Genomic DNA, 25966 nt, shown 5'->3' on the forward strand with positions numbered 1-25966 from the left:
TGGAGAATTCAGGAAAGTGTCAATTTGGGTTATGCTTCCCCCGGAACTTTGGAATACAGACTTTTGTAAAACACTTCAAAAGCTTCTTGAATTTCACTTAGCTTATTTTTTTTTTATCATTTTTGTTCTTGGATCCCTAATTCTATGAATTGTATTTTTTGCTTCAGTTTCCACGCCAGTATTTTTATAGACTTAGATCCACTTTCATAATGTCTCTGTTTCAGAAACATTAAATTTTTCCTGATCTCTTGCGTAGCCAAATTATTAATTTCATTGCTCATTTTTAAAATTTCCCCTTATGTATCCTGTGCCGAATTCAATTTGTGTTTTTTTCTAGTTCCTTCAGCCCATTTTGTAATTCTTCTAATGTTTTATTCCTTATTTTTTTTCTTATATGAAGATATCGCTATAATTTTCCCTCTTAAGACAGCCTTCAGAGTATCCCATAGAATGGGAGGTGAAACCTCTCCATTATCATTGAATTCTAGGTAAAGACCAATTTCTTTTTTAATTTGTTCCTTAAAATAGGGATCATTGAGTAGACTTGAATTTAGTTTCCAAAGTGGGAAGTGGGACTTACGTCAATACTGATACACCCATGCAAATGTACCATTTGCCTGGATGTGATCATTTATCTCACAACGGTATAAGCTTAGACTAAGGTTGCTTTGACAAAATATTTTAAACTATAGCAAACACACAATAAAGAAAAGGGTCCATTACACATATATTGATTAGCCTATAGTGTGCACATAATTGCTGAGGCTGATTGTTGCATAATCGATCCAGTTTGCTCCATTTCGTTTACTCACGGTTCTGAAAAATTCTGCCTGAAAACACAGTCTCAATGAAACATAAATAAATGTCGAAGGACAAGGTGTCTCGAACTTTCTCCAAGGCCGTGTGAAAACTAGCTAATTAAAAAGTTTTCTGTACATTCCCTGTGAGACCATTGTCTGCATGAGGATTTTCCGACAGTGGTACTGGCCCTTCCAAATGGGTTCATGTTCTTCTGCTACATTTGTTCTCTATTTCCATTTTCCTTCTTCTCCAAAACTCCAGCACTCTCTCCAGAAAATGGCTACCCCCAATCCTATGAATGTTCTGTGACAACTTGTTAACAAGACAAATCCTACTGGCTCATTCAACAAGCCTAACTTATCAATCAACTGAGTTACATGACTCTACAATGTAATTAAAGGAACACATTGCAATTTGAGAAAATCTGCAGAAAGTAAATACCCAACAGCATAACAGTATTAATAAAACAAAGCATGATCTTAAACCAAGGTATTTACACATGTAATGAATGGACAGGTTCTCTCTTGTTTTGAAAACAGTTTTCCTTAAGTCAATTTTGTCCACAGCTTGGACAATTCTGATTTGATGGAGACAGCCGTGAGAGCACGGAGGAACATCTGGAGTAACTTCTGAAATGCCTGGTTCACTGCTGCTGCTACTGTGCGATCGAGAATCTCCGGAGGGAAGGCCCCAAAATCTTCAGCTTTGCCTGCTGCTGGCGACCGGGGCTGGGATCGAAGCGTTCGGCAGAGATGGTGCTCGGTGTTCGGCGTCGGAGGGCTGGTCAGAGCTCGAAGTTTTCAGACGACTCAGAGTCGGACTGTGGTTGGGCATGGCAGGGAGAGTTTTCTTCCTTCGCCCGTCTACGTGAGATGTGGGACTTTCGAGAGACTTTGAACTTTTTTACCATGCCATGGCCTGTTCTTCATCAAGTTATGGTATTGTTGCACTGTTGTAACTATATGTTATAATTATGTGGTTTTGCTAGCTTTTCAGTCTTGGTCTGTCCTGTGTTTCTGTGATATCACACTGGAAGAATATTGTATCATTTCTTAATGCACGCATTACTAAATGACAATAAAAGAGGACTGTGTGTCTTCATAATCTAATCTAATCTAAAATCACTCACCATGGGAACATGGTATTCTAATGAATGGCATCAAAAGCATTGAAGACAGGTAAGAAGGAAGTGATGTGAGAGAGAACAGAGGCACGGTAGATGCGCTGGAATCCGTGCTGGGTTGGGGGCTGCCCCCCCACCCCTCGCAGGCCGGCTCGCCCATCAGTGCTGCCCTCCAGTGTTCACTCCCTAGAAGGCAAGCTGGATTGCCTTTGCCTGCAACTGGCCCAGTGCGAGATGAAGAACTGCTGTGTGCTTGTTCTCGCAGACACGTAAGTTCCAGGATAACGTGCCATGCACACAGGAACTTGTGCTAAGATAATTTTGTATGTGCTATTGTAACTATATATGCGGTGTGTGGCTGTATGTTCTGTGTTTTGCACCTTGGCCCCAGAGGATCAATGTTTCGTTTAGCTGTATACATGTATATGGTTAAATGACAAATTTGAACTTGAAGGAACAATGGTTAAAAGTGGGGAGAAAGAAGAAACTCATTCAGCCTCTTATAGGAACAATGTACTTATGTATGTAGCCCCCCTGGCCAGCCTCAGGGTTGCTCGGCTCGTTGTCGTCTAGGGAAACAGCCCTCAGCCCCGCCAAACTGGGTAATCAGTTTGTGTGGATGCTGTGTGATGTACCCCACCCCACCCAAATAACAGACAATACACCAGATACAATTAAATGATTGACAGTTTATAGATATTACTGGAACTATATAATTAATAGAGAATAAAATATAAAAGGGAAATAGAAGGCGCCACACTTATCAAAGTTCAATCTCTTCGTGCACAAACAGTTGGAGCTCAGGACCCTTCTTCTTCACCCTGCGACCCCTCAGACCACCTCGAAGTTCAATCTCTTTGTGCACAAACAGTTGGAGCTCAGGACCCTTCTTCTTCACCCTGCGACCCCTCAGACCACCTCGAAGTTCAATCTCTTCATGCACAAACAGTTGGAGCTCAGGACCCTTCTTCTTCACCCTGCAACCCCTCGGACCACCTCGACCAGCCGCCTGGGACCAACAACGGTGGTCGACCAGATGCTCCACATGAGTCCATCTCCGTCTCCTCTCCTCGCTGAACGCCCCTACTCGGGGTCCGACCCCATTAGCGGACTCACAGCACCTGGTCCATCCTCTGTCTCTCTCTCTCCTGCCTTCTGCGCCAAAATCCTGCGCATACAATATCTTACAGACACACCAAAAACATAACAACTACCGCAATTGGTTCATAACATCTTCTTATCAGTAACGTGATTCAAACAAACTGCTAGCAGGAAGGACTTTCTCAGCAGTTAACATAACAAAGAAGCCCTTTCAATTATAACATAACAAAGAAGCCATTTTAATTAGACTATGCAGTGACATAAAAAAAGAAACCCCCTTACATTTACATCAGACATTTGAAGTTAATATTATTTCATCTATTTATTTATTTATTTATTATAATATTATGTAAGCTCATAAGTAAAGGTGTCCTGAAATCAGGCATTTATAACCCAGGGATGGACAGTGTTCACCTGCTGACTTGCCTCATAGTTTATTTACTCAGTGCACCGTCTTCAATTACTATTTTAGTTGTCTTTACCATGCAAGTTGAAGACAGTGGTTCTCACAAAAGCTGTTAATTGAATACAAACAAAAGAAAATATGCAGATGCAGGAAATCCAAGCAACACACACACACACACACAAAATGCTGGAGGAACTCAGCAGTCCAGGCGGCATCTGTGGAAAAGAATACAGTCGAAGTTTTGGGCCGAGAGCCCTCAGCAGGACTGGAGAGAAAAAGACGAGGAGTCAGTGTAAGAAGGTAGGGGGAGGGGAGGAAGAAACACAAGGTGTCGGTGAGACTGGAAGGGAGGGAGGGGAGATATAAAGAGCCAAGAAGTTGGTCGATACAAGAGATCCAGAACTGGAGAAGGGGGAATCTGGTAGGAGAGGACAGAAGGCCATGGAAGAAAGAAAAGGGGGAGGAATTCCAGAGGGAGATGTGAAACACCTTCAATAACTCCAAAAGACTGAAGTAGGGTAAATACTGAAAGGCTTTTATTCGCTGTACAATACGACTTCCATGGTGAGTGTCTGCCCCTGGACTGAGGGGGAGGGGCAAGGTGAAATCACCTTTATTCAGGGGTCTGTGGGAGGAGCCACAGGGGCAGTCAGCAGAGGAGCGTGTCCAGACAGGTAACCCAGGTACATCATATATATTGTTTACCACAAGGTGATAGGCTGGTAAGGAGATAAGGTGAGAAAGGGTAAATGGGAATGGGAATGGTGAAGGAGAGGTGGGGGCATTACTGGAGTTCGAGAAATTGGTGTTCATGCCATCAGGTTGGAGGCTACCCAGACAAAATATAAGGTGTTGCTCCTCCAATCTGAGTGTAGCCTCATCGCAGCAGCAGAGGGTCCATGGACTGACATGTCGGGATGGGAATGGGAAGTGGAATTAAAATGGATGGCCTCCAGAGATCCTGCTTTTTCTGACGAACAGAGTGTAGGTGCTTGGTGAAGCAGTCTCCCAATCTACATCAGGTCTCACCAATATACAGGAGGCCACAGCGGGAGCACCAGATACAGTGGATGACCCCCCCAACGGACTCACAGGTGAAATGTGTCCACAACATCGACTGTACTCTTTTCCATAGATGCTGCCTGGCCTGTAGAGTTCGTCCAGCATTTTGTGTGTGTTAATTGGATTACAATTACAATTAATTCTGTGAGAGGTAAAGCTCCGAATGGTTTGGAACTTCGACATTCAAGTTCTTTCGAAACCAATGAATACATAAGTTGGGTAATTAAATTGCTTTATTATTGTCACATGCACCGAGGTACAGTGAAAAACTCGTCTACCATACAGATCAATTCATCAGCACAGTGCATTGACGTAGTACGTGGGAAAGCAACAACAGAAATGCGGAACAAGGTGTAAACACAAAACAGCCTGCAGAGGCTGGAAATCCAGAGCAACACACACAAAACGCTGGAGGAACTCAGCAAGTCAGGCAGCATCTATGGAGATGAATCGACATTCTGGGCCGAGACCCTTCTCCAGAACGAAGTGTTGCATTACCGAGAAAGTGCAGTGCAGGTAGACAATAAAGTGCAAGAACAGAACAAGGGAGCTTTTTAGGTCAAGAGCATGTTTTACCACAATGCAGAACCATTCAATTGCCTTATAACAAATGTTCTCGTGTTTGCAGGTTTGTGCTTTCAGGTTTTGGTACCTTCGGCCTGATAGGAGGTGAGCGAGAAGGGAGAATGTCCTGGATAGGTGGGATCTCGGTGTATGCCGGCTGCTTTACTGAGGCAGTGAGAAGTGTAGGCACAGAGTCCATGGAGGGGAGGCTGGTTTCTGTGATGTGCTGAGCTGTGTCCACAACTCTCTGCAGTTAGGACTAACAATCTTGATGTGGGAGATCAGTATACTATAGACGTGTGAAATGTACCAGGTAGCTCAGATCCAGGGAAACAGTTGAAAGACCAAAACCTGCCCTTCTTGACTAGAGTTACTGTACTTAGTAGGTTGCAACAGATTTCAGAGGTAGACATGGCAGATTTATTTATTGAGATACAGTGCGGAATAGGCCCTTACGGCCATTCGAGTCACGTTGCTCTGCAGCCCCTCATTTAATCCTAGTCTAGTCACGGGACAATTTACAATGACCAATTAACATCCAGCACTTCTTTGGACTGTGGGAGGAAACCAGAGCACCCAGCGGAAACCCAGGTGGTCACAGAGAAGACATACAAACTCCTTACGGGGGGTGGCAGGCATTGAACCCAGGTCACCTGTACTGTAAAACATTGTGCTGACGATTACTTAAAGTAAACACATAAACAACCTTCGAGAACTCAGTAGGTCATGCAGCATCTTGAAATAGGTATTGATTCTTACTGCTGAATCAACGAGGGTTGGGACCAGGACCTACTCTTACACGAATCCTAGCCCAACCCACTTTTTATACAGCCGACGTTCTCAGTTGATGGGAGAAGTGACGGGAGGCAGATTCAATAAAATGTGAGCACCTGGGATCCTCAGAAGATCCAAATTGAGAGGCTCGAAAACGAATCCTAAAGCCAACTGGAGTAAGTTGGCGACGGAGACACGTTCCAAGGAAGGATATATGGCTGTAATAGCGAGTCTGAGTCAAAATGTGGTCGAAATGCTGAAGGGCCGAAGAAATTATAGATGGGGAGCAGTGAGAGAGGGTTTCACCAAACTCCTGTTGAAGAGAAGGTTTCAACTTCTTCAGTGTCGGCATCACTGGAAGAGGCTTCGCAGTAGTGAATTTAAAAATGCAAACGCAAGGAAATCTGCAGATGCTGGAAATTCAAGCAACACGCACAAAATGCTGGTGGAACGCATTGCTGTCTGGCCTGCTGCGTTTCACCAGCATTTTGTGTGCGTTGCTTGAACTTCCAGCATCTGCAGATTACCTCGTACTTGCAGAAATTCTTGTGTTTACAGCCTACCAAGCTGCACGCCTTGGGAAACCCACGTGTTCACAGGAAGAATGCGCAAACTCCACCCAGACAGACAGCAGCTGAGTTGAGGTGTGAAGCCAGGTCACTGCTCTCAAAATTCAGTTCCTTAGAAGAAAATCTTTTCTGCCTCCTTTTGACTGATTGTTTTGTTCATTCAAATGATTAGTTTTGAACAATTGGCCTCAGCTTATTAATGGAAGTCTGTAGACCGAACACAAGAGATGATGCAGATGTTGGAAATGAAGACCTACGCACAAAGTGCAGGAAAAACTCCGCAAGTCAGGCAGCATCCATGGAGGGAAATAAACAGTCGACATTTCAGGCCAAGACCCTTCATCAGGACTGGAAAGGAAGGGTGAAGAAGCCGGAATAAGAAGCTTGGTAGGTAATGGCGGCGGAGGAGGAATACAAGCTGGCAGAAGATAGGTGAAGCCACGTGATGGGGAAGGGGGGGTGGCTGAAGTTAGAAACTGGGATGTGATAGGTGGAAGGGTAAAGGGCTGAAGAAGAAGGAAGCTGATAGGAGAAGAGAGTGCATTATTGGAATACGGGAAGGTGAAGGGCCACCAGAGGGAGGTGATGGACAGGTAAGAAGAAGGGAAGGGGCAAGAAGGCAGCCAGAAGGGGGAATGGAAAAGGAGAGAAGGGGAAGGGGAGAAATTACTGGAAGACAGAAAAATAACTAGAAATATATAAATAGAAACTTGCTAATGTAACCACAGCTCTGTAACATGAAGTGTCCTGAGTGCCACACGATCTTTTAAAACAACTTGGATATAAGTCCTAATAACCTAGAGGCCTTTTTACACGGTATCTCCATCCTGAATCTAGAATTGGCCCCATTGTTTGTACATACTGCAGATCTGGGTAACAACAGAGCATCAGGAATAAAAATAAAGTCCGAAAAAGAAATCCACTGGTGGTGGAAAAGAACGACATCTGGAGAGAGTAAGAGCCTTTCCCCTGAAACATAGTGAACACTTAGTGGCCACTTTATTAGGGAGAGGAATATATGTCAAGTAAAGTAGCCACAGGAGGGGATGACAGTGTGTCCAGGACATCCACTTCAAGGTTCAATGTGTTGTGTGTTCAGAGATGCTGTCCTGTGCACCACTGTTGTAACGTGTGGTTATTCGAGTTAATGCTGTCTTCCTGTTAGCTAGAACCAGTCTGGCCATTCTCCCCTGACCTCTCTCATTAATAAATTGTTTCCATCCACAGAACTGCCACTCATTGGATGATTTTTTTTGTTTTTTTTGCACCATTCTCTGTAAACCTCGTGACTGCTGTGCGTGAAAATCCCAGGAGATCAGCGGTTTCTGAGATACTCAAACCACCCTGTCTGGCACCAACAGTCATTCCACAGTCAAAGTCTCTTTGATCAGATTTCTTCCCCATTCTGATGTTTGATCTGGACAACTGAACCTCATGACCATGTCTACATGCTTTTATGCATTAATTTGCTACCATGTGAATAGCTCATTAGATATTTGCATTATTGAGCAGGTGTGTATGTGTACTTCATAACGTGGCACTGAGTGTATTACCCGGTTATGTTAATTTAAGTCACAAATAGAAGCATTCAACCCATCCTGCATCGTCCATGTGGTGAATCCATCATTTTTTTATTTAAGTAAAATTTTCATTCGTACCAATGTTTCACCAATTGCAAAGCAGCTTCCACATTTATTTTTAAAATGGTAATTTCACAGTGCATTTTGATTGGTTAGTGTTTGATTAGGTAACATTTGATTGGCTAGCATTCAATTGATCAACCATTCCTTAAGCTCGACTCCAGGTGGTTAGCCAATTACCAGTAGCAACCCTGCTCCTGTGCAGTTGATTATGGCGCCCTTGTCCCTGAGGCAGATGGTTCAAGTGCCGCCCGGAAGCTTATCTCTGGCTGATGTTTAGTTTGTGCTGCCTTGGTGTTGCTGCAAATTATGACGTCTCATTCTTGGGAAATACTAAAAACCATTCCTCTGGCACTTTTTGAAAGGGATAAAATAGTCGTGCCCGACATTTGTACCTCAACTAATTACACTAATTCTCTCTCTACATATGCTGCTTGACCTGCTGAGTGTTTCCAGATTTTTTTAGTTTTATTTCAGATTTCTAGCATTTGGAGATTTTTTTTGTTGTTTTCATTAAGACAAATTGGGAGATGTACTCTCTTAACTATCTCAATATTTAATTAGAGAAGGAAGTATGATCTATGAGTCTTTATTCTTTGGAATGTAGAAGGTTGAGGGGGGACTTGACTGAGGTATTTAAAATTATGAGGGGGATAGATAGAGTTGACGTGGATAGGCTTTTTCCATTGAGAGTGGGGGAGATTGAAACAAGAGGACATGAGTTGAGAGTTAAAGGGCAAAAGTTTAGGGGTAACATGAGGGGGAACTTCTTTACTCTGAGAGTGGTAGCTGTGTGGAACGAGCTTCCAGCAGAAGTGGCTGACGCAGGTTCGATGTTGTCGTTTAAAGTTAAATTGGACAGCTATATGGACAGGAAAGGAATGGGCTGAGTGCAGGTCGGTGGGACTAGGTGAGAGTAAGAGTTCGGCACGGACTAGAAGGGCCGAGATGGCCTGTTTACGTGCTGTAATTGTTATATGGTTAAAGCATAATCATTGAATGCAAATGGGATCTTTATATACATCGTGTACCTATGCAAATTCATGTGCATGCTCATTACATGAGACATACAGTAATACAGAGACTACAAATATTGACTTGTAAAGTATTTATGTTTATACAAAACTCTGGAGCAGAATCCTGCCCTGTGGGTTCAGGACTGCTGCTGTATCATACAGAAGGTTCCTAACCGTACCAGCTTCCCTTTCAGGGTTTCCAAAACCGAGAGCTGTGGATACATCCCCCCTTCCCCATGAACTCTGTCTGCATTTCTTGCTGTCTCGGTAAAATGGCCAATATGATCAAATACCAACCTCCAGGCAGAAGATTCAGAAGCCTGCGTCTATAATCTTGTGGGTAAGTCTTCCTTTGAGTAGCTCACTGCCACTGTGCTCCCATCTTCTTGTGAAGTCCTTGGGGTCCCACTCCCATGATTTCCTTCTGCAGCCCGGCGTGGTCCATCTAGCCAACTCTGTCTGGTCTAACGTTACCCACCCAACCGGCCACCAAGCTCCAGGCCTCACCAAGGCTCCCATTCCTTCCTACGCATCTTCATCTCCATCTCCATCTCTGTGTGTGTGTGTGTGTGTGTGTGTGTGTGTGCGCGTGCAAGCCCCCACCCTCACACCCTGGAAGCATTAACACGCCTCCCACCACACGTAACAGCTTGGCCCTTGTGTAATGCTGAGGTGCGAGCCCCACAAACCATGCTGATCTCAAGGTGTTGTCAAACTCTCATCAACTGGTTGACGGTCGTGACGATGCTGGGATCTTGCTGTGCACCATTTCGCAGCTGCTTTCCCCGTATCGCAACATGGACTACGCTTCAACAGTGCGTCCTTCAGTTGTGCTCAGATCACGGTGCCGGGGGGTCTCCGTGAATGTTCTTTCTCCGCTGTACAGGAGCTTGGAACAGCTGCCACTCGCAGAACAGGAAGGGAAAACCCCCCCGAAGATCTCAGGGTGAGCGGAACAAACAAGTAATGATATTAACCTGAATCTAAGAATCTATCCAGATCACAATCTCTCCAGTGAGTGTAGTTATATGAAGGAGGAATCCACTTTGACAGATTTCAAACATCACTCTTCTGGCTTTGCATCTCTCTGAACCATATAGCCAGCTGGTGGTGGAGTGGATTCCGCACCAGACTCCGAGGCGAGTGGTCACGGGTTCGAATCCGGCCGGCTCCTTGCACGCTTTCCATCCACGCCGGGTTGAGCGTTGAACGAGCAACTCGGCCTCGTAAGAACAGACAAACGCTAAAGAAACTGCAAGGTTGCCGTCTGATGCACCGCAGCGAATTACAGCCTGAATCGTAGCATTAACTTAGAACCCAAGAAACACTCAGCAGGTCAGGCGGCGTCTGAGGGGAGAGGCAGGAGGACTTTGTGCTTCAGTATGATAATGCAGCTAGGACACCAAGGGATGCACACATTGTTGTGGCTTCTTTTAGCTCACACAGGACATCAGCAAAACTGCAACGTGGTTTTAATGTAACAAAGTAATAAAATTTTAGTAAGGATCTAGTGCACTTCCAGCGTATATGACAAATAAATTCTTCTAGGTCTTCCAGCTGGGTACCGATATCGACTAGAACCGATGTTTTGACGATGAACTCTGCCATCCCTGATGAAGACGGCAGAGTTTGTCATTGAAACATCGGTTAATATCGATACCTGTACCCGGCTGGAAGAGTTTACTCGTAATAACATTCACATTGAAATGTGAACTTGAATGAGAATGGAATACAGGGACTGGGGGATGTAAACTGGAGACTGAAATTTGTTCTAGCACCTCCTAGCCCACCGAGGCTGGCCTCATTTTCATAGCAGTGGCTTTGAGGGAGTTATAATACCCAGTCCATGTGGCCCAGTGGATTCCATTGGCGAAGGAAGCATGGGGTCCCCTTAAATAGAGGCCATTGAGGTTTACTGTGTGACATGACTTGTACCAAAAGGCTCCCGAGTTCTTCTGTGCACAGTTAATGGGGGCCTTCTTGATTCTTGTCAAACGTGCTGAATTTGAGCCTATTATGATAGGCCAACGAGTCTCCTACAACAAAAGATATCGGCAATTAATTAGTTTATTGTCCTATTCACCAGGATGTTATGAAGCTCACAGAGCAGCTTAACCACAAATCAGAGACAAATTTAATCCAGGTACATCTTGTTTTATTTACTCCATCTCGCCTTCCTGCCCCGAATACAGTAGTCAGTCCTCTATCATTGGAAGAGTTGGTATTGGTTTTGACCAGATATTCATTGCAAAATAGTCCCAACCTCATTTTCTAACTAACCAGTGTTGCGTCCAGCTGACACACATCAAAGTTGCTGGTGAACACAGCAGGCCAGGCAGCATCTGTAGGAAGAGGTGCAGTCGACGTTTCAGGCCGAGACCCTTCGTCAGGACTAACTGAAGGAAGAGTGAGTAAGAGATTTGAAAGTTGGAGGGGGAGGGGGAGATCCAAAATGATAGGAGAAGACAGGAGGGGGAGGGATGGAGCCAAGAGCTGGACAGGTGATTGGCAAAAGGGGATACGAGAGGATCATGGGACAGGAGGTCCGGGAAGAAAGACAGGGGGGGGGGGGACCCAGAGGATGGGCAAGGGGTATATTCAGAGGGACAGAGGGAGAAAAAGGAGAGTGAGAGAAAGAATGTGTGTATAAAAATAAGTAACAGATGGGGTACGAGGGGGAGGTGGGACATTAGCGGAAGTTAGAGAAGTCAATGTTCATGCCATCAGGTTGGAGGCTACCCAGACGGAATATAAGGTCTGTCTCTCTGAATATACCCCTTGCCCATCCTCTGGGTCCTCCCCCTCCTTGACTTTCTTCCCGGACCTCCTGTCCCATGATCCTCTCGTATCCCTTTTGCCTATCACCTGTCCAGCTCTTGGCTCCATCCCTCCCCCTCCTGTCTTCTCCTATCATTTTGGATCTCCCTCTCCCCCTCCAACTTTCGAATCCCTTACTCACTCTTCCTTCAGTTAGTCCTGACGAAGGGTCTCGGCCTGAAACGTCGACTGCACCTCTTCCTAGAGATGCTGCCTGGCCTGCTGCATTCAACAGCAACTTTTATGTGTGTTGCTTGAAGTTCCAGCATCTGCAGAATTCCTGTTGTTTGCATCCAGCTGACATCACTGAGCTGTCGACCGGTGATCAGAAAGATTAAGTCCCTAATTAACGCGTCACCGAGGTTGAACTGGGAAGGCCAAGCCACCACACTGCTGACTCGTAGACCTAACAACGCCTGTGTGACACAGCTGGTAAAGCTGATTCCTCACGCTCTGGTCCCTTGGGCTCAATGTTGATGTCTGACACTGTGAAGTTTGCACCTTCTTGTGACCACGGGTTTCCTCTGGGTGCTGTGGTTTCCTCCCACATTCTAAATACAAAGCAGTTGATAGGTTAACACGCAGAGGCTGATAGATTAATAGGCAGCAGTTGATAGGTTAATTTGCCTGGGTGTGTAGGTCAGTGGTAGAATCTGGGGGTATGAGAAAATAAAGTAGATAACCAAAGCTCTATGTCTTTTCAAAACTATGTCAACAGTGGTCCTTAATCTCATATAAACTGGTCATGATGATCATTCACAAATGGTAACACCGTGAGGGTTTCAATGATGGGTCACTAATCTGAAACATTAACTCTCCGCTCTCCCCTCCGATGCTGCCTGACCTGCTGAGGGTTTCCTGGGGTTTACGCTAACTTTATGACTCAGGTGGTAGATCCAAAAGCAAATTTAAAAAATAGAACATCTGACAATTTCTGGAATGACGCAGATAACCTGTAATTGTGCAGTCTGGGAATAATTCACTCTCAGCATCCTGCTTCAACCTTCTTCTAGCACAGTCTCCAGAACAATATTCCAGCTGTGGCTGAAACATCTCTCTACAGACTTTGTTGTATTCCGTGCTATGCTCTCTTCTCAGCATCTACCTGCTCTGACAACAAAAAGGGGGCAGGAGTGGGACACATGGCCCATCAAATGATCAATATGATCGTAGTTGATCTGCCTCAGACCTCACCTTCTCCACCGTACCAGTTCCCCATAAATCTTGATCCTTCAAAAATTTACCAATTTCCTCATTAAAGTAAAGGCATCCGTTAGTCTTGTGAGACCATGGATCTGCGCCTGGAAAGTCTTCACTCTCCAGGGCGCAGGCCTGGGCAAGGTTGTATGGAAGACCAGCAGTTGCCCATGCTGCAAGTCTCCCCTCTCCACGACACCAATGTTGTCCAAGGGAAGGGCATTAGGACCCATACAGCTTGGCACCAGTGTCGTCGCAGAGCAATGTGTGATTAAGTGCCTTGCTCAAGGACACAACACATTCCCTCGGCTGGGGCTCGAACTCACGACCTTCAGGTCGCTAGTCCAATGCTTTAACCACTTGGCCACGTGCCCACACTCCTCATTAAAACTAGTAGTGAATTCCACAGAGTTTGCATAAATACAAAATATTGCACTAGGTGTTTGAGAGGCCATTTATTTAGTTTGTTTGTTCATTATGCGCCGTGTCATATGACGTGGGCGATCATGTAGCCATGGTTGTTCTTTTCTACAGAACTGGTTTGCCATTGCCTTCCTCTGGGTAGTATCTTTACAAGACGGGTGACCTCAGCCATTATCAATACTCTTCAGAGCCTGGCGTCAGTGGTGCATAACCATGACTTGTGATACGCACCACCTTCTCGTACGACTATCCACCACCTGGTCCTGTGGCTTCACATGACCCTGATCGGGGGGTGGGGGGGGATTCCTAAGCAGGTGCTACACTTTGCCCAAGGGTGACCTGCAGACTAGTGGAGGGAAGGAGTGCCTTCTTACACCTCCTTTAATAGAAATATATCTCCACCCTACCACCCAATTGCATCCTCTGTGTGTTTTCTGGAGGAAAACACACAGAGGATGCAGAGGGGGATCACAAAGGCGAGGAAAGAGGACCGGGTCGAGACAACAGAGACTTATGGAGAAGAGGAGTTCGGTGGGTAATAAAATGGACGAGTTCACGGTGCTAGCCAGGCGTCAGAGAACATTTCGGGAGTGCAGTGTTATGTGTTTCACTGAAACGGAGCTGCACGAGGACATACCCGATCAAAACTTTTCCATGGACGGCTTCCAGACCATTTGGGCTGACCAGAAGTGCACTGAGAGCGGTAAGCGTAAAGGAGTTGGGGGCTTGCTGTTCTGGTTAACAACAGATGGTGCAATCCGGGTCATATCACGATCGAGGAACGTGTTTGTAGACCGGATATTGAACTTTTTGCTGTTGGACTCCGGCCATATTCCACCGAGATACAACAGACACTGGGCGTCACGGGAGGTCGTTCCTGCCTGTGGCCATCGAACGTGCAGCTCCTCCCGTGGAGGGTCAGACACCCTGAGCCAATAGATTGGTCCTGGACTTATTTTCCATCTGGCATAGTTTGCATTTTGTTGTTTGATTGTTTGTGGCTTTTGTATTGCTATATTTATGCTCTATTCTTGTTTGGTGCGGCTGTAACAAAACCCAATTTCCCTCGGGATCAATAAAGTATATCTACCTATCTATCAATACAATAAAACAACTAGACAGTTGTAAAAGCCTATCTGGGTCATTAATGGGCTAGTCAGACAATGGTTATTATAAAACTATTCACTGTCATTATGTGCCGTGTCATATGACAATCATGGTCTTGGCAAATTTTTCTACACTAGTGTTTTGCCATTGCCTTCTTCTTCAAGACGGATGACCCAAGCCATTATCAATACCCTCCAGAGATTGTCTGCCTGGTGTCAGTGGTTGCATAACCAGGACTTGTGATGGGCACCAGCTGCCATGCTACCATCCAGCAACTGCCCCCAGAGCTTCACGCCACCCTGATGGAGGTGGGGGTGGTAAACACCTTGCCCAAGGGTGACCTGCTGACTAGCAGAGGGAAGGAGCCTCCTTTGGTAAAGAAGTATCTCCACATCCCCCTCCACTATCTTTAGTATGGTTTGGTATCTTATCTAAAAAAAGCAACACTTCCACCCTGGCATGTGCGCTCAAGTGTCTGGGGTAGAGTTTGAACTCGTTACCCACTGAGCAACCTCGTCAATGTGAACAAGATAATGATATTGAACTCTGATACTCTATTAAATCCAAATTCAAGTTTAATTGTCATTCAACCATACATGAATGCCATTGAATACAACCAAACGAAACAGCGTTACTCCGGGGTAAGGTGCAAAACACAGTACCAACTCATACACAGCTCAAGGCACATACAGCACAGAAAAGATATCAGTAAAACACAGACTCACAATATCCATGAATGTTGCAGCGGTCTGCAGTCACAGCTTGCCTTCTGCCAGGCAAACACCGGGGAGCAGCACTGAGTCCAGCTTGGACACTGACACTCTCCGCTGGGTGGCTGCAAGCAGGTGGCACTGCAGCTTGAGGCCTAGTCCTTGCTACGACTGAGGCCCCACAGCTCCCCCTGCTGTCCATCCTTGCAGCCCTCCAAGAAAGTAGTGAATCAGGCGAGCAGCTTTCCACATTAACAGTGTCCAACAGAGTGTTGCGATCCCAAGACAAGCAGCTAAGACGGTCATTTGTTGTTAGATTGCACACCACCTTTGCACACCGACTGCTCTGATGCATCAAACATTTAACGTGTTATTATTACAACAGTATTAGTTATTTCTTGATGACTCAAACCAAAAGTTAAGTATTATCAGAATCAGAATCAGAATCCTTTATTATCGCCAAGTATGTGGACACATACAGGGAATTTGATGCCGGTTTCCCTGAGCTCTCGCTGTACAGAATCAACAAGCAAACAAAACAATAGTGCAAATAATCGTGAGCTATATACAATGAGGTGTACCTGTGTATGTACAAGTAGACTTGGTTTATAATAGACTAAAATTCAAGTGTTCATAAGACTGATGGCATATGGAAAGAAACTGTTCTTGTACCTATTTGTCCTGGCATACAGTGATCTAAAGTGCCTACCAGAAGGAAGGAGTTGGAACAAGTGATGTCCAGGGTGTGATGGGTCTACAATGATGCTGCTTGCTCGCTTCCTGACTCGAGATGCATATAAGTCCTGGATCGAGGGCAACTTCACACTAATAGTCCTTTCCGCAGCCCTGACGGTTCCTTGGAGTCTATCCTTGTCTTGTTTGGTAGTTGATCCAAACCAGACAGTGATGGACGAACAGAGAACAGACTGGATTATTCTTGAATAGAATTGAATCAGTAGCTCCTGAGACAGGTTGTACTTCCTGAGTTGACGTAGGAAATACAACCTCTGCTGAGCCTTTTTGATAAGAGTGTCCGCGTTGGGTGTCCACTTCAGGTCCTGGGAGATTGTGACACCCAGAAACCTGTATGCCTCCTCACGGTTCCTAGGAACTGTGTCTGCTTGTGACTTTTGGTGCTTTCTGTGTGGGTTTTTGCATGCTGTCCCTCTAACTATGTGTGTTTTGCTCAGTGATCTGTTTACAAGTTTGTTTAATTGTCATTCAACCATTCATAAATACAGCCAAATGAAACAGTGTTACTCTGGGGTAGACCTACAGTACTTTCAGTTCTTAATGTTTAGCAGGGTCTTGCATCCATAAAAACATACATTTTTAAATTTATGTTGGTGGGGCCAGCCTGGTTGACATTCTGGACTTTTAAATGTTACTCCCTACCAATACTCCCGCCTTTTAACATTGTGAACCAGCGAGTTGTTTGTTGTGTCTCCCCTCTCGCTGTGAAACGGAGACAACTCTCTCTCCCTGATTAGGGAGAGAGAGAGAGAGAGCCTGTGGTATGTCGAATACCGGGTGAACACGTAGTCTTTGGAGTGCTGCACATCTGTGTCTTTGCTGTTGCGTTTGCTGCACGCTTGAGTGCTCGGTGGGGGGGGGGCGATGCATTTTTTGCTGGTGGGGGGAGGGGGGATTGTTGTTTGATGCTGCTTACACGCGGGAGGGAGGGGAGCTGGGGGGATCTTTGGGTTTCTAATATTTAGCTGTCATTCATTCTTTGGAGCACTCCTCTGTTTTCGTGAATGGTTGCGAAGAAAAAGCATTTCAGGATGTATATTGTATACATTTCTTTGACATTAAATGTGCCTTTGAAACCCATCAAATCCATATCTTACCTTCCCTTCCTGTCAGATTCCACCATTTGTCATCTCCACCTATCACCTTCCAGCTTCCATCACAACTTCCATCCTTCGACCCCAACTCTTCACCTATCACTTGCCAGCTGTACTTTCAACTCTTCCCTTTGCAAGATTCTTATTATTCTTATTCTTGAGTATGCAAGTGTAAAGGAGAGTGAAATGATTGTTACTCTGGACCTGATGCAGCATAAAAACACTTATAGGCATCCATTAGTCTCGTGAGACCATGGATTTGCACCTTGGAAGGTTTCTAGGGCGCAGGCCTGGGCAAGGTTGTATGGAAGACCAGCAGTTGCCCATGCTGCAAGTCTCCCCTCTCCACGCCACCGACGTTGTCCAAGGGAAGGGCATTAGGACCCATACAGCTTGGCACCAGTGTCATCGCAGAGCAATGTGTGGTTAAGTGCCTTGCTCAAGGACACGACACGCTGCCTCAGCCAAGGCTCGAACTCACGACCTTCAGATCACTAGACGAACGCCTTAACCACTTGGCCACGCGCCAACAAAAACACACAATAAGCAAAAAAATACACACAACTGTTTGAGTGTGGCCATCAATGCATTCGATTAGCTTACACAGAGACTGATTGTATGTTAATAAAGAGGCGCCTGGCACAGGAACGTAAGGTGACTCTGACAGGAAATGATGAAGTGCCCAAGTGACTCAGCAAAAGGAGCTTTTCTAGGCAGCAGCTAGGCATATAAAAACACAGAAGGGTAGTAACTATTCTGCCTCTTTATACTGGCTGTCTCCCGTCTACTCTTTCAGTCCAAGTGAAGAGTCTTGACCCAAAATGTCAACTGCATATTTCCTTCCACAGATACTGTCTGACCTGCTGAGTTCCTCCACCAGTTTTGTTTTTTTTTTGTTGCCCCAGATTCCAGCATCTACAGTTCCTTCTGTCTACACACATTCATTGCACCTATACACAGTACTTTTTGCACAGTAAAGAAAATCTGTACATTTTATGGGATCAGCAAATAAGCAGTAAACAGCCTGCTTCCACTCTGTGGCTCAGTAATGAGTGAGTCGGGATTGGGATTTCCAAACAATTGGGTGCTGGATTATCGAGTTTTATAGGATGCCCTATGGATAGGTGTGGATAAGCAATTACCTGCTCCTCCATCAGTGAATCCCTGAACCAGGAGAGAGTAGCCGTTTCCTTCAGCATGACTGGAATTGGGGGCCACTGCAAACTGCTTATACTTGGCATGGACAGTCTGGTTCTCAAAGTCCTCCATGTCAATTCCGAGTTCACAGTTCCTCCTTGCCGTTAGCAGACGTCTGTTCTGCAGACCTGCAAGCAATAAAGATTTACATAAAAGACTATTATAGGTTCGTAGCCAAGAGAGCGAGAGCAGCAAGAGAGACAGAGGGAGGGAAGGGAGGAAGGGGGGAGAGAGAGATGGAGAGATAAAGAGTGATAATATATAAACATATAGGCAGATAGAGTGAGAGAGACAGAGGAAGAGAGAAGTGAAGGAGAGTGAGGGAATGAGAGAAACATAGCGATGGAGAGATAGAGATATGGAGAAAAAGAGATGGAGCGATAGAGAGTGATAGAGATATGGAGAAAAAGAGATGGAGCGATAGAGAGTGATAGAGATATATAGTCAAAGATAGACAGGTAGAGAGAGGAGAGAGCAGAGTGAGATGCAGAGAAAGATATACTGTAGATATTTAGACAAAGAGAGGGAGTCAGAGATGTGGAGAGATAGAGAGATGGAGAAAGATGGAGAAGGAGAGAGAGAGAGAGACAAATGACACATTTCACTGTACACATGATAAATAATCTTGTCATATGCTGCAGTTGAAAGAAGAATTGATATTCATTAGGAAGGTAATGTTCTTCAAGAGAGTAATAATTCATCAGGAGAAGAATGAGTAATAGATATTCAACAGGAAAGGAATGTTCAACAGAAGAGGAATGTTCTTCAGGAGAGGAATGAGAAGTAGAAATTCATCAGGAGAGGAATGTTCTTCAAAAGAGCCAGGGATTTTCTTCTAAATATACACGTGACCGAGGAGCTACTGACTGCAAAACACTCTGTCTGCACAGTACAGGCTAGTCAGTATAGATTTCTAGAAGCAATCTCATGATACGTAAAAATTGGCTTATGGTCAAAGGAATTAAGAAGTTCCCTTAGCAGAATCCAGGCTAAATTCCAAAGGACAAATATCTAGTAGTACATGCTAATTATAGAACACTGTAAACATAGTAGATAATCCTGTTTGATACCAATCTGAATGATCAAATATAAAGCTGTGCGAGGGTTGAGCTTTGAAGGATAGAGAGACTTAAAGAGATAAAACATTGAATCCTGGGCTCATCGAAGCATTGATGTCTTGAAGTTGTGGAGCCACAAAGTACCAAAACCGGACTTGTCATAAAGCCAAGTGAACTCTGAGAGTCTTTTGTACTCATGGCCTTATTACAGTGTGTTATTAGCAAACAATCTGCTGGAGGAAATTGGCAGGTCAAGAGGCATTGGTGCGGGCCAGATAAAGGGCTTTGATTCGAACGTTCATAACTCATCTCCTCCCCACTGATGCCTCTCAGCCCATTAAATTCTTCCAGCGTCTTGGTTGTTGTTCCAGATTTCAATATCTGCCATCTCTACGTGCATTATTAATTCTAATGTGATAATTAATACATAGAACAATACTGCACAGTAGTCCCTTCGGCTCACGATGTCGTGCCAATCTTTTAACCTACTCCAACCTCAATCGAACCCTTCCCTCTGACATAGTCCTCCATTTTTCTAACATGGCATTTGCCTTCCTCACCACGGACTCTACCTGCAAGTTAACCTTTAGGGTGTTCTGCACAAGGACTCCCAGGTCCCTTTGCACCTCAGATTTTTGGATTTTCTCGCTATTTAGAAAATAGTCTGCACATTTATTTCTACTACCAAAGTGCAAGACCATGCATTTTCCAACATTGTATTTCATTTGCCACTTTCTTGCCCATTCTCCAAATCTGTCTAAGTCCTTCTGCAGCCTATCTGTTTCCTCAACGCTACCTGCCCCTCCACCGATCTTCGTATCATCTGCAAACTTGGCAACAAAGCCATCTATTCCATCATCTAAATCATTGATATACAGCATAAAAAGAAGTGGTCCCAACACCAACCCCTGCGGAACACCACTAGTCACTGGCAGTCATTCCCAGTCACTACCTCCTACCAATCAGCCAATGCTCTAAACATGCCAGTAACTTTCCTGTAATACCATTGGCTCTTAACTTGGTAAGCAGCCTCATGTGTGGCACCTTGTCAAAGGCCTTCTGAAAGTCCAAATATACAGCATCCACTGTGTCCCCTTTATCTATCCTACTTGTAATCTCCTCAAAGAATCCCAACAGGTTCGTCAGGCGGGATTTTCCCTGAAGGAAACCATGCTGACTTTGTCCTATCTTGTCCTGTGTCACTAAGTACTTCAGAACCTCATCCTTAAAAATTGACTTGAACATCTTCCCAACCACTGAGGTCAGGCTAACTGATCTATAACTGCCTTTCTTCCGCCTTCCTCATCTCTTAAAGAGTGGAGTGACATTTGCAATTTTCCAGTCCTCTGGCACCATGCCAGAGTCCAACAATTTTTGGAAGATCATTACTAATGCCCCACTATCTCGGCTGCTTTCAGAACCCTAGGGGGTGGTTCATCTGGTCCGGGTGACTTATGTACCCTTAGGTCTTTCAGCTTTTTGAGCACCTTCTCTCTTGTCATAGTAACTGCACCCGCTTCTCTTCCTTTGCACCCTTCAACATCTGGCACGTTGCTAGTGTCTTCCACAGTGAACACCAATGCAAAATGCTCATTTAGTTCATCTGCCATTTCCTTGGCCCCCATTATTATTTCCCTGGCCTCATTTTCTCGCAGTCCTATACCCACTCTCATCTCGCTTTTATTTTTTACATACTTGAAAAAACTTTCGCTATCCACTTTGATATTGTTTGCCAGCTTGCTTTCATATTTCATCTTTTGTCCCCCATTGAGTCTTTTAGTTGCACTCTGTAGGGTTTTTAAAGCTTTCCAATCCTCTGTCTTACCACTAATTTTTGCGTTGCTATATGCCCTCTTTTTTGTTTTTACATTGGCTTTGATTTTCCTTGTCAGCCACGATGGTAATATTTTGGCATTTGAGCATTTCTTTGTCTTTGGAATACATCCATCCTGCACCTTCCTCATTTTTCCCAGAAACTCACACCATTGCTGCTCTGCTGTCATCCCCGCCACCCACTCTGCCTACCTTCCTATCCCTCTGATACAACATGTAACCCTGGACTTTATATTCCCAATTACAACTATCCTTTAGCCACGATTCAGTGATGCTCACAACATCATACCTGACCATCTGTAATAGTGCAACAAGATCATCCATCTTATTATACACTGTGCATTGAGATATGACACTTTGAGTACTGTATTTGCTACTCTTTTTGAATCTGCATCCCTAATGCACTGATACTCACCCTGCTGGCTACAATTTTGTCCTGTCATCTGCCTACCCTTCCTGACAGTCTGACTGCACGCCATCTTTTCTTTTTTTAACCATCTGTCCTATCCCAAGTCCCTTCACTCCAGTTCCCACACCCCTGCCAAATTAGTTCAAACCCTCCCCAACAGCTCTAGCAAACCTGCCTGTGAGAACTTCGGGTTCAGGCGCAACACGTCACTTTTGAACAGGTCATACCTCCCCCAGAAGAGATCCCAATGATCCAAGAACCTGAAGCCCTGCCCCCTGCACCAGCTTCTCAGCCACGCATTCATCTGCCAGATCTTCCTGTTTCTACCCTCAGTGGCACGTGGCACAGGCAGCAATCCAGAAATTACTATCCAGAAGGTCGGGCTTCTCAGCTTTCTACCTAGCTCTCTAAATTCTCTTTTCAGGTCCTCTTTGCTTTTCCTTCCCATGTCATTGAGTCCAAGGCATCTAGCTGCTCTCCCTCCCTCTCCAAGCACTGTGGACGCGAGCTGAGACGTACCTGACCCTGGCACCAGTGAGGCAACATACCATTCGGGTGTCCCATTCACGTCCACAGAACCTCCTATCTGTCCCCTATCACTACCGCTCCCCTCTTCTCCCTCTTTCCCTTCTGCACCACAGACCAATGCTCAGTGCCAGTAACCTGGTCTCCATGGCATTCCCCTGGGAGGTCATCCCCCACAACAGTGTGCAAAACACTGGGCCAAGAGTCATTGGAGTTTAGAAGAATGAAGCGGGATCTCATTGAAACCTATCGAATATTGAAAGGCCGGGACAGAGTGGATGTGGAGATGTTGCTTCCTATAGTGGGGGACTGTAGGAGCACACAGCTCCAAGACAGGAGAATGTACCTTTAAAATAGAAATGAGGAGGAATTTCTTCAGCCAGAAGATGGGGAACCTGAGGAATTCATGCCAGAGATGGCTGTGGAGGCCAAGTCATTGGGTATATTTAAAGTGGAGGTTGAAGGGTTCCTAATTAGTAAGTGTCAATGAATGACAGGAGACAAGGTAGATGAATGGAGTTGAGAGGGACAATCAATCAGTCATGATTGAATAGCGGAGCAGATTCAATGGATCAAATAGCTTAATTCTTATGGTCTTATGATAGTTCTTGGGCTAAAGAGGTCAAGAGACATAGGAGAAAGAAGGAACTTGTATGATCAATATTGAACGGTGGACCAGGCCTGAAGAGTAAGATGGTCAAGGTATGTCTTATGTCCTATGTTTCCAAGTTTTCTTGCTTCGGCTGCAATATATAGTGATGTTCTCATGGTAAATGAGTAATGATAATAGGCTTACTCTTGTCACAAATACCAAGGTACAAAAAAAATCATTCCAAACAAGATTCCACCAACGTAGTACCAATGGAAAAGCAATAACAGAGTTCAGAATGCTTCATTATAACAACAACTATCTGTAATGAAAGTACATTCTTTGGGAGTGAAGGGGCTGGCTGTGAAAGGTGGCACAGAGATGAACGGGGGGCAGAATTGTTCTCAGTGGCCACTTTATTAGATAGATTTGTACACCTGCTCATTAATGCAAATATCATATGGCAGCAACTCAATGCATAAAGCACGCAGACATGGTCAAAGAGTTCAGTTGTTGTGCAGAACAAATACCAGAATATTGGGGAAGAAATGTGAACTAAATGACTTTGACTGTGGAATGAATGTTGGTGCCAGATGGGGTGGTTCGAGTATCTCAGAGACCGCTGATCACCTGGGATTTACACGCACAACAGTCTCTAGAGTTTACAGGGAATGGTGTGAAAAACAAAAGAAAAACATTCAGTGAGCATCAGTTCTGTGGACGAAAATTCCTTGTTAATGAGAAAGGATGGGGGAGAATAGTGATTCAAGCTGACAGGAAGGTGACAATAACTCAAATAACCACATGTTGCAACAGAGGTGTGCAGAAGAGCACGTATGAATACACAACACTTCGAACCTTGAACCAGCAGCGGAAGACCACAAACGTACATCCAGAAGTCACTTTATTACATACAGGTGGTACCTAATAAAGTGGTCATTGAGCATATCTCCAATAAAAATGCTGGAGGAATGCAGCAGGTCAGGCAGCATCTATGAAAGGAATAAAGAGTCGACCTGCAGGGCCGACACCCTTCATCAGGGTTCTGATGTAGGGTATTGGCCAGAAATGTTAACTCTTTTTCCCTCTCCATAAATGCTGACTGATCTGCTGAGTTCCTCCAGCATTTTCTGTGTGTTCTTCAAGATTTCTAGCTCTTTTGTGTTTAGAATTATCTCCACTGTTCTTTTATTTCCTTAAACATCCTAATGGCTAGAGCAGGGGTCCCCAACCTTTTTTGCACTGCGGACCAGTTTCATACTGACAATATTCTTGCGGACCGGCCGACCGGGGGTGGGGGGGGCGTGGGTAGGGTTGGCAATGGACAAGAGCAGCAGTCAAATACGCAAACAACAGGAATTCTGCAGATGCTGAAAATTCAAGCAACACACATCAAAGTTGCTGGTGAATACAGCAGGCCAGGCAGCATCTCTAGGAAGAGGTGCAGTTGACATTTCAGGCCGAGACCCTTCGTCAGGACTAACTGAAGGAAGAGTGAGTAAGAGGTTTGAAAGTTGGAGGGGGAGGGGGAGATTCAAAATGATAGGAGGAGACAGGAGGGGGAGGGATGGAGCCAAGAGCTGGACAGGTGATTGGCAAAAGGGACACGAGAGGATCATGGGACAGGAGGTCTGGGAAGAAAGACAGGGGCGGGGGGGATCCCAGAGGATGGGCAAGGGGTATATTCAGAGGGACAGAGGGAGAAAAAGGAGAGTGAGAGAAAGAATGTGTGTATAAAAATAAATAACAGATGAGGTACGAGGGGGAGGTGGGGCATTAGTAGAAGTTAGAGAAGTCGATGTTCATGCCATCAGGTTGGAGGCTACCCAGACGGAATATAAGGTGTTGTTCCTCCAACCTGAGTGTGGCTTCATCTTTACAGTAGAGGAGGCCGTGGATAGACATGTCAGAATGGGAATGGGATGTGGAATTAAAATGTGTGGCCACTGGGAGATCCTGCTTTCTCTGGCGGACAGAGCGTAGGTGTTCAGCAAAGTTCCCTGGCCCCCACCGCTTTATTTTCATCATGGATGTCCAATCCCTATATACTTCCATCCCCCATCAGGAAGGTCTCAAAGCTCTACGCTTCTTTTTGGATTCCAGACCTAATCAGTTCCCCTCTACCACCACTCTGCTCCGTCTAGCGGAATTAGTCCTTACTCTTAATAATTTCTCCTTTGGCTCCTCCCACTTCCTCCAAACTAAAGGTGTAGCTATGGGCACCTGTATGGGTCCTAGCTATGCCTGCCTTTTTGTTGGCTTTGTGGAACAATCTATGTTCCGTGCCTATTCTGGTATCTGTCCCCCACTTTTCCTTCGCTACATCGACGACTGCATTGGCACTGCTCCCTGCACGCATGCAGAGCTCGTTGACTTTATTAATTTTGCTTCCAACTTTCACCCTACCCTCAAGTTTACCTGGTCCATTTCCGACACCTGCCTCCCCTTTCTAGATCTTTCCTTCTCTGTCTCTGGAGACAGCTTATCCACTGATGTCTACTATAAGCTTAATGACTCTCACAGCTATCTGGACTACTCCTCTTCTCACCCTGTCGCTTGCAAAAACGCCATCCCCTTCTCGCAATTCCTCCGTCTCTGCCGCATCTGCTCTCAGGATGAGGTTTTTCATTCTAGGATGAGGGAGATGTCCTCCTTTTTTAAAGAAAGGGGCTTCCCTTCCTCCACTATCAACTCTGCTCTTAAACGCATCTCCCCCATTTCACGTACATCTGCTGTCACTCCATCCTCCCGCCACTCCACTAGGAATAGGGTTCCCCTGGTCCTCACCTACCACCCCACCAGCCTCCGGGTCCAACATATTATTCTCCGTAACTTCCGCCACCTCCAACGGGATCCAACGGGATCCCACCACTAAGTACATCTTTCCCTCCCCTCCTCTCTCTGCTTTCCGCAGGGATCGCTCCCTACACGACTCCCTTGTCCATTCGTCCCCCCTATCCCTCCCCACTGATCTCCCTCCTGGCACTTATCCGTGTAAGTGGAACAAGTGCTACACATGCCCTTACACTTCTTCCCTTACCGCCATTCAGGGCCCCAAACAGTCCTTCCAGGTGAGGCAACACTTCACCTGTGAGTCGACTGGGGTGATATACTGCGTCCGGCGCTCCCGATGTGGCCTTTTATATATTGGCGAGACCCGACGCAGACTGGGAGACCGCTTTGCTGAACACCTACGCT

At 45.4% G+C, this 25966-nt stretch overlaps 1 protein-coding gene across 1 annotated transcript in view; it reads right to left on the reverse strand.

Moving 5' to 3' along the window:
• Positions 1-8059: 8059 nt before the first annotated feature.
• Positions 8060-25966, reverse strand: part of LOC140191076 (microfibril-associated glycoprotein 4-like) — a 42162-nt gene continuing 24255 nt past the window's right edge. The window contains 3 exon segments of the mRNA XM_072248151.1: positions 8060-11033; positions 11035-11092; positions 18300-18592. Coding sequence (XP_072104252.1) covers positions 10838-11033; positions 11035-11092; positions 18300-18592 — 547 coding nt within the window. The 3' untranslated portion in view covers positions 8060-10837.

The sequence above is a fragment of the Mobula birostris genome, chromosome 32 (assembly GCF_030028105.1).
Source record: "Mobula birostris isolate sMobBir1 chromosome 32, sMobBir1.hap1, whole genome shotgun sequence".
Lineage (NCBI taxonomy): Eukaryota > Metazoa > Chordata > Chondrichthyes > Myliobatiformes > Myliobatidae > Mobula > Mobula birostris.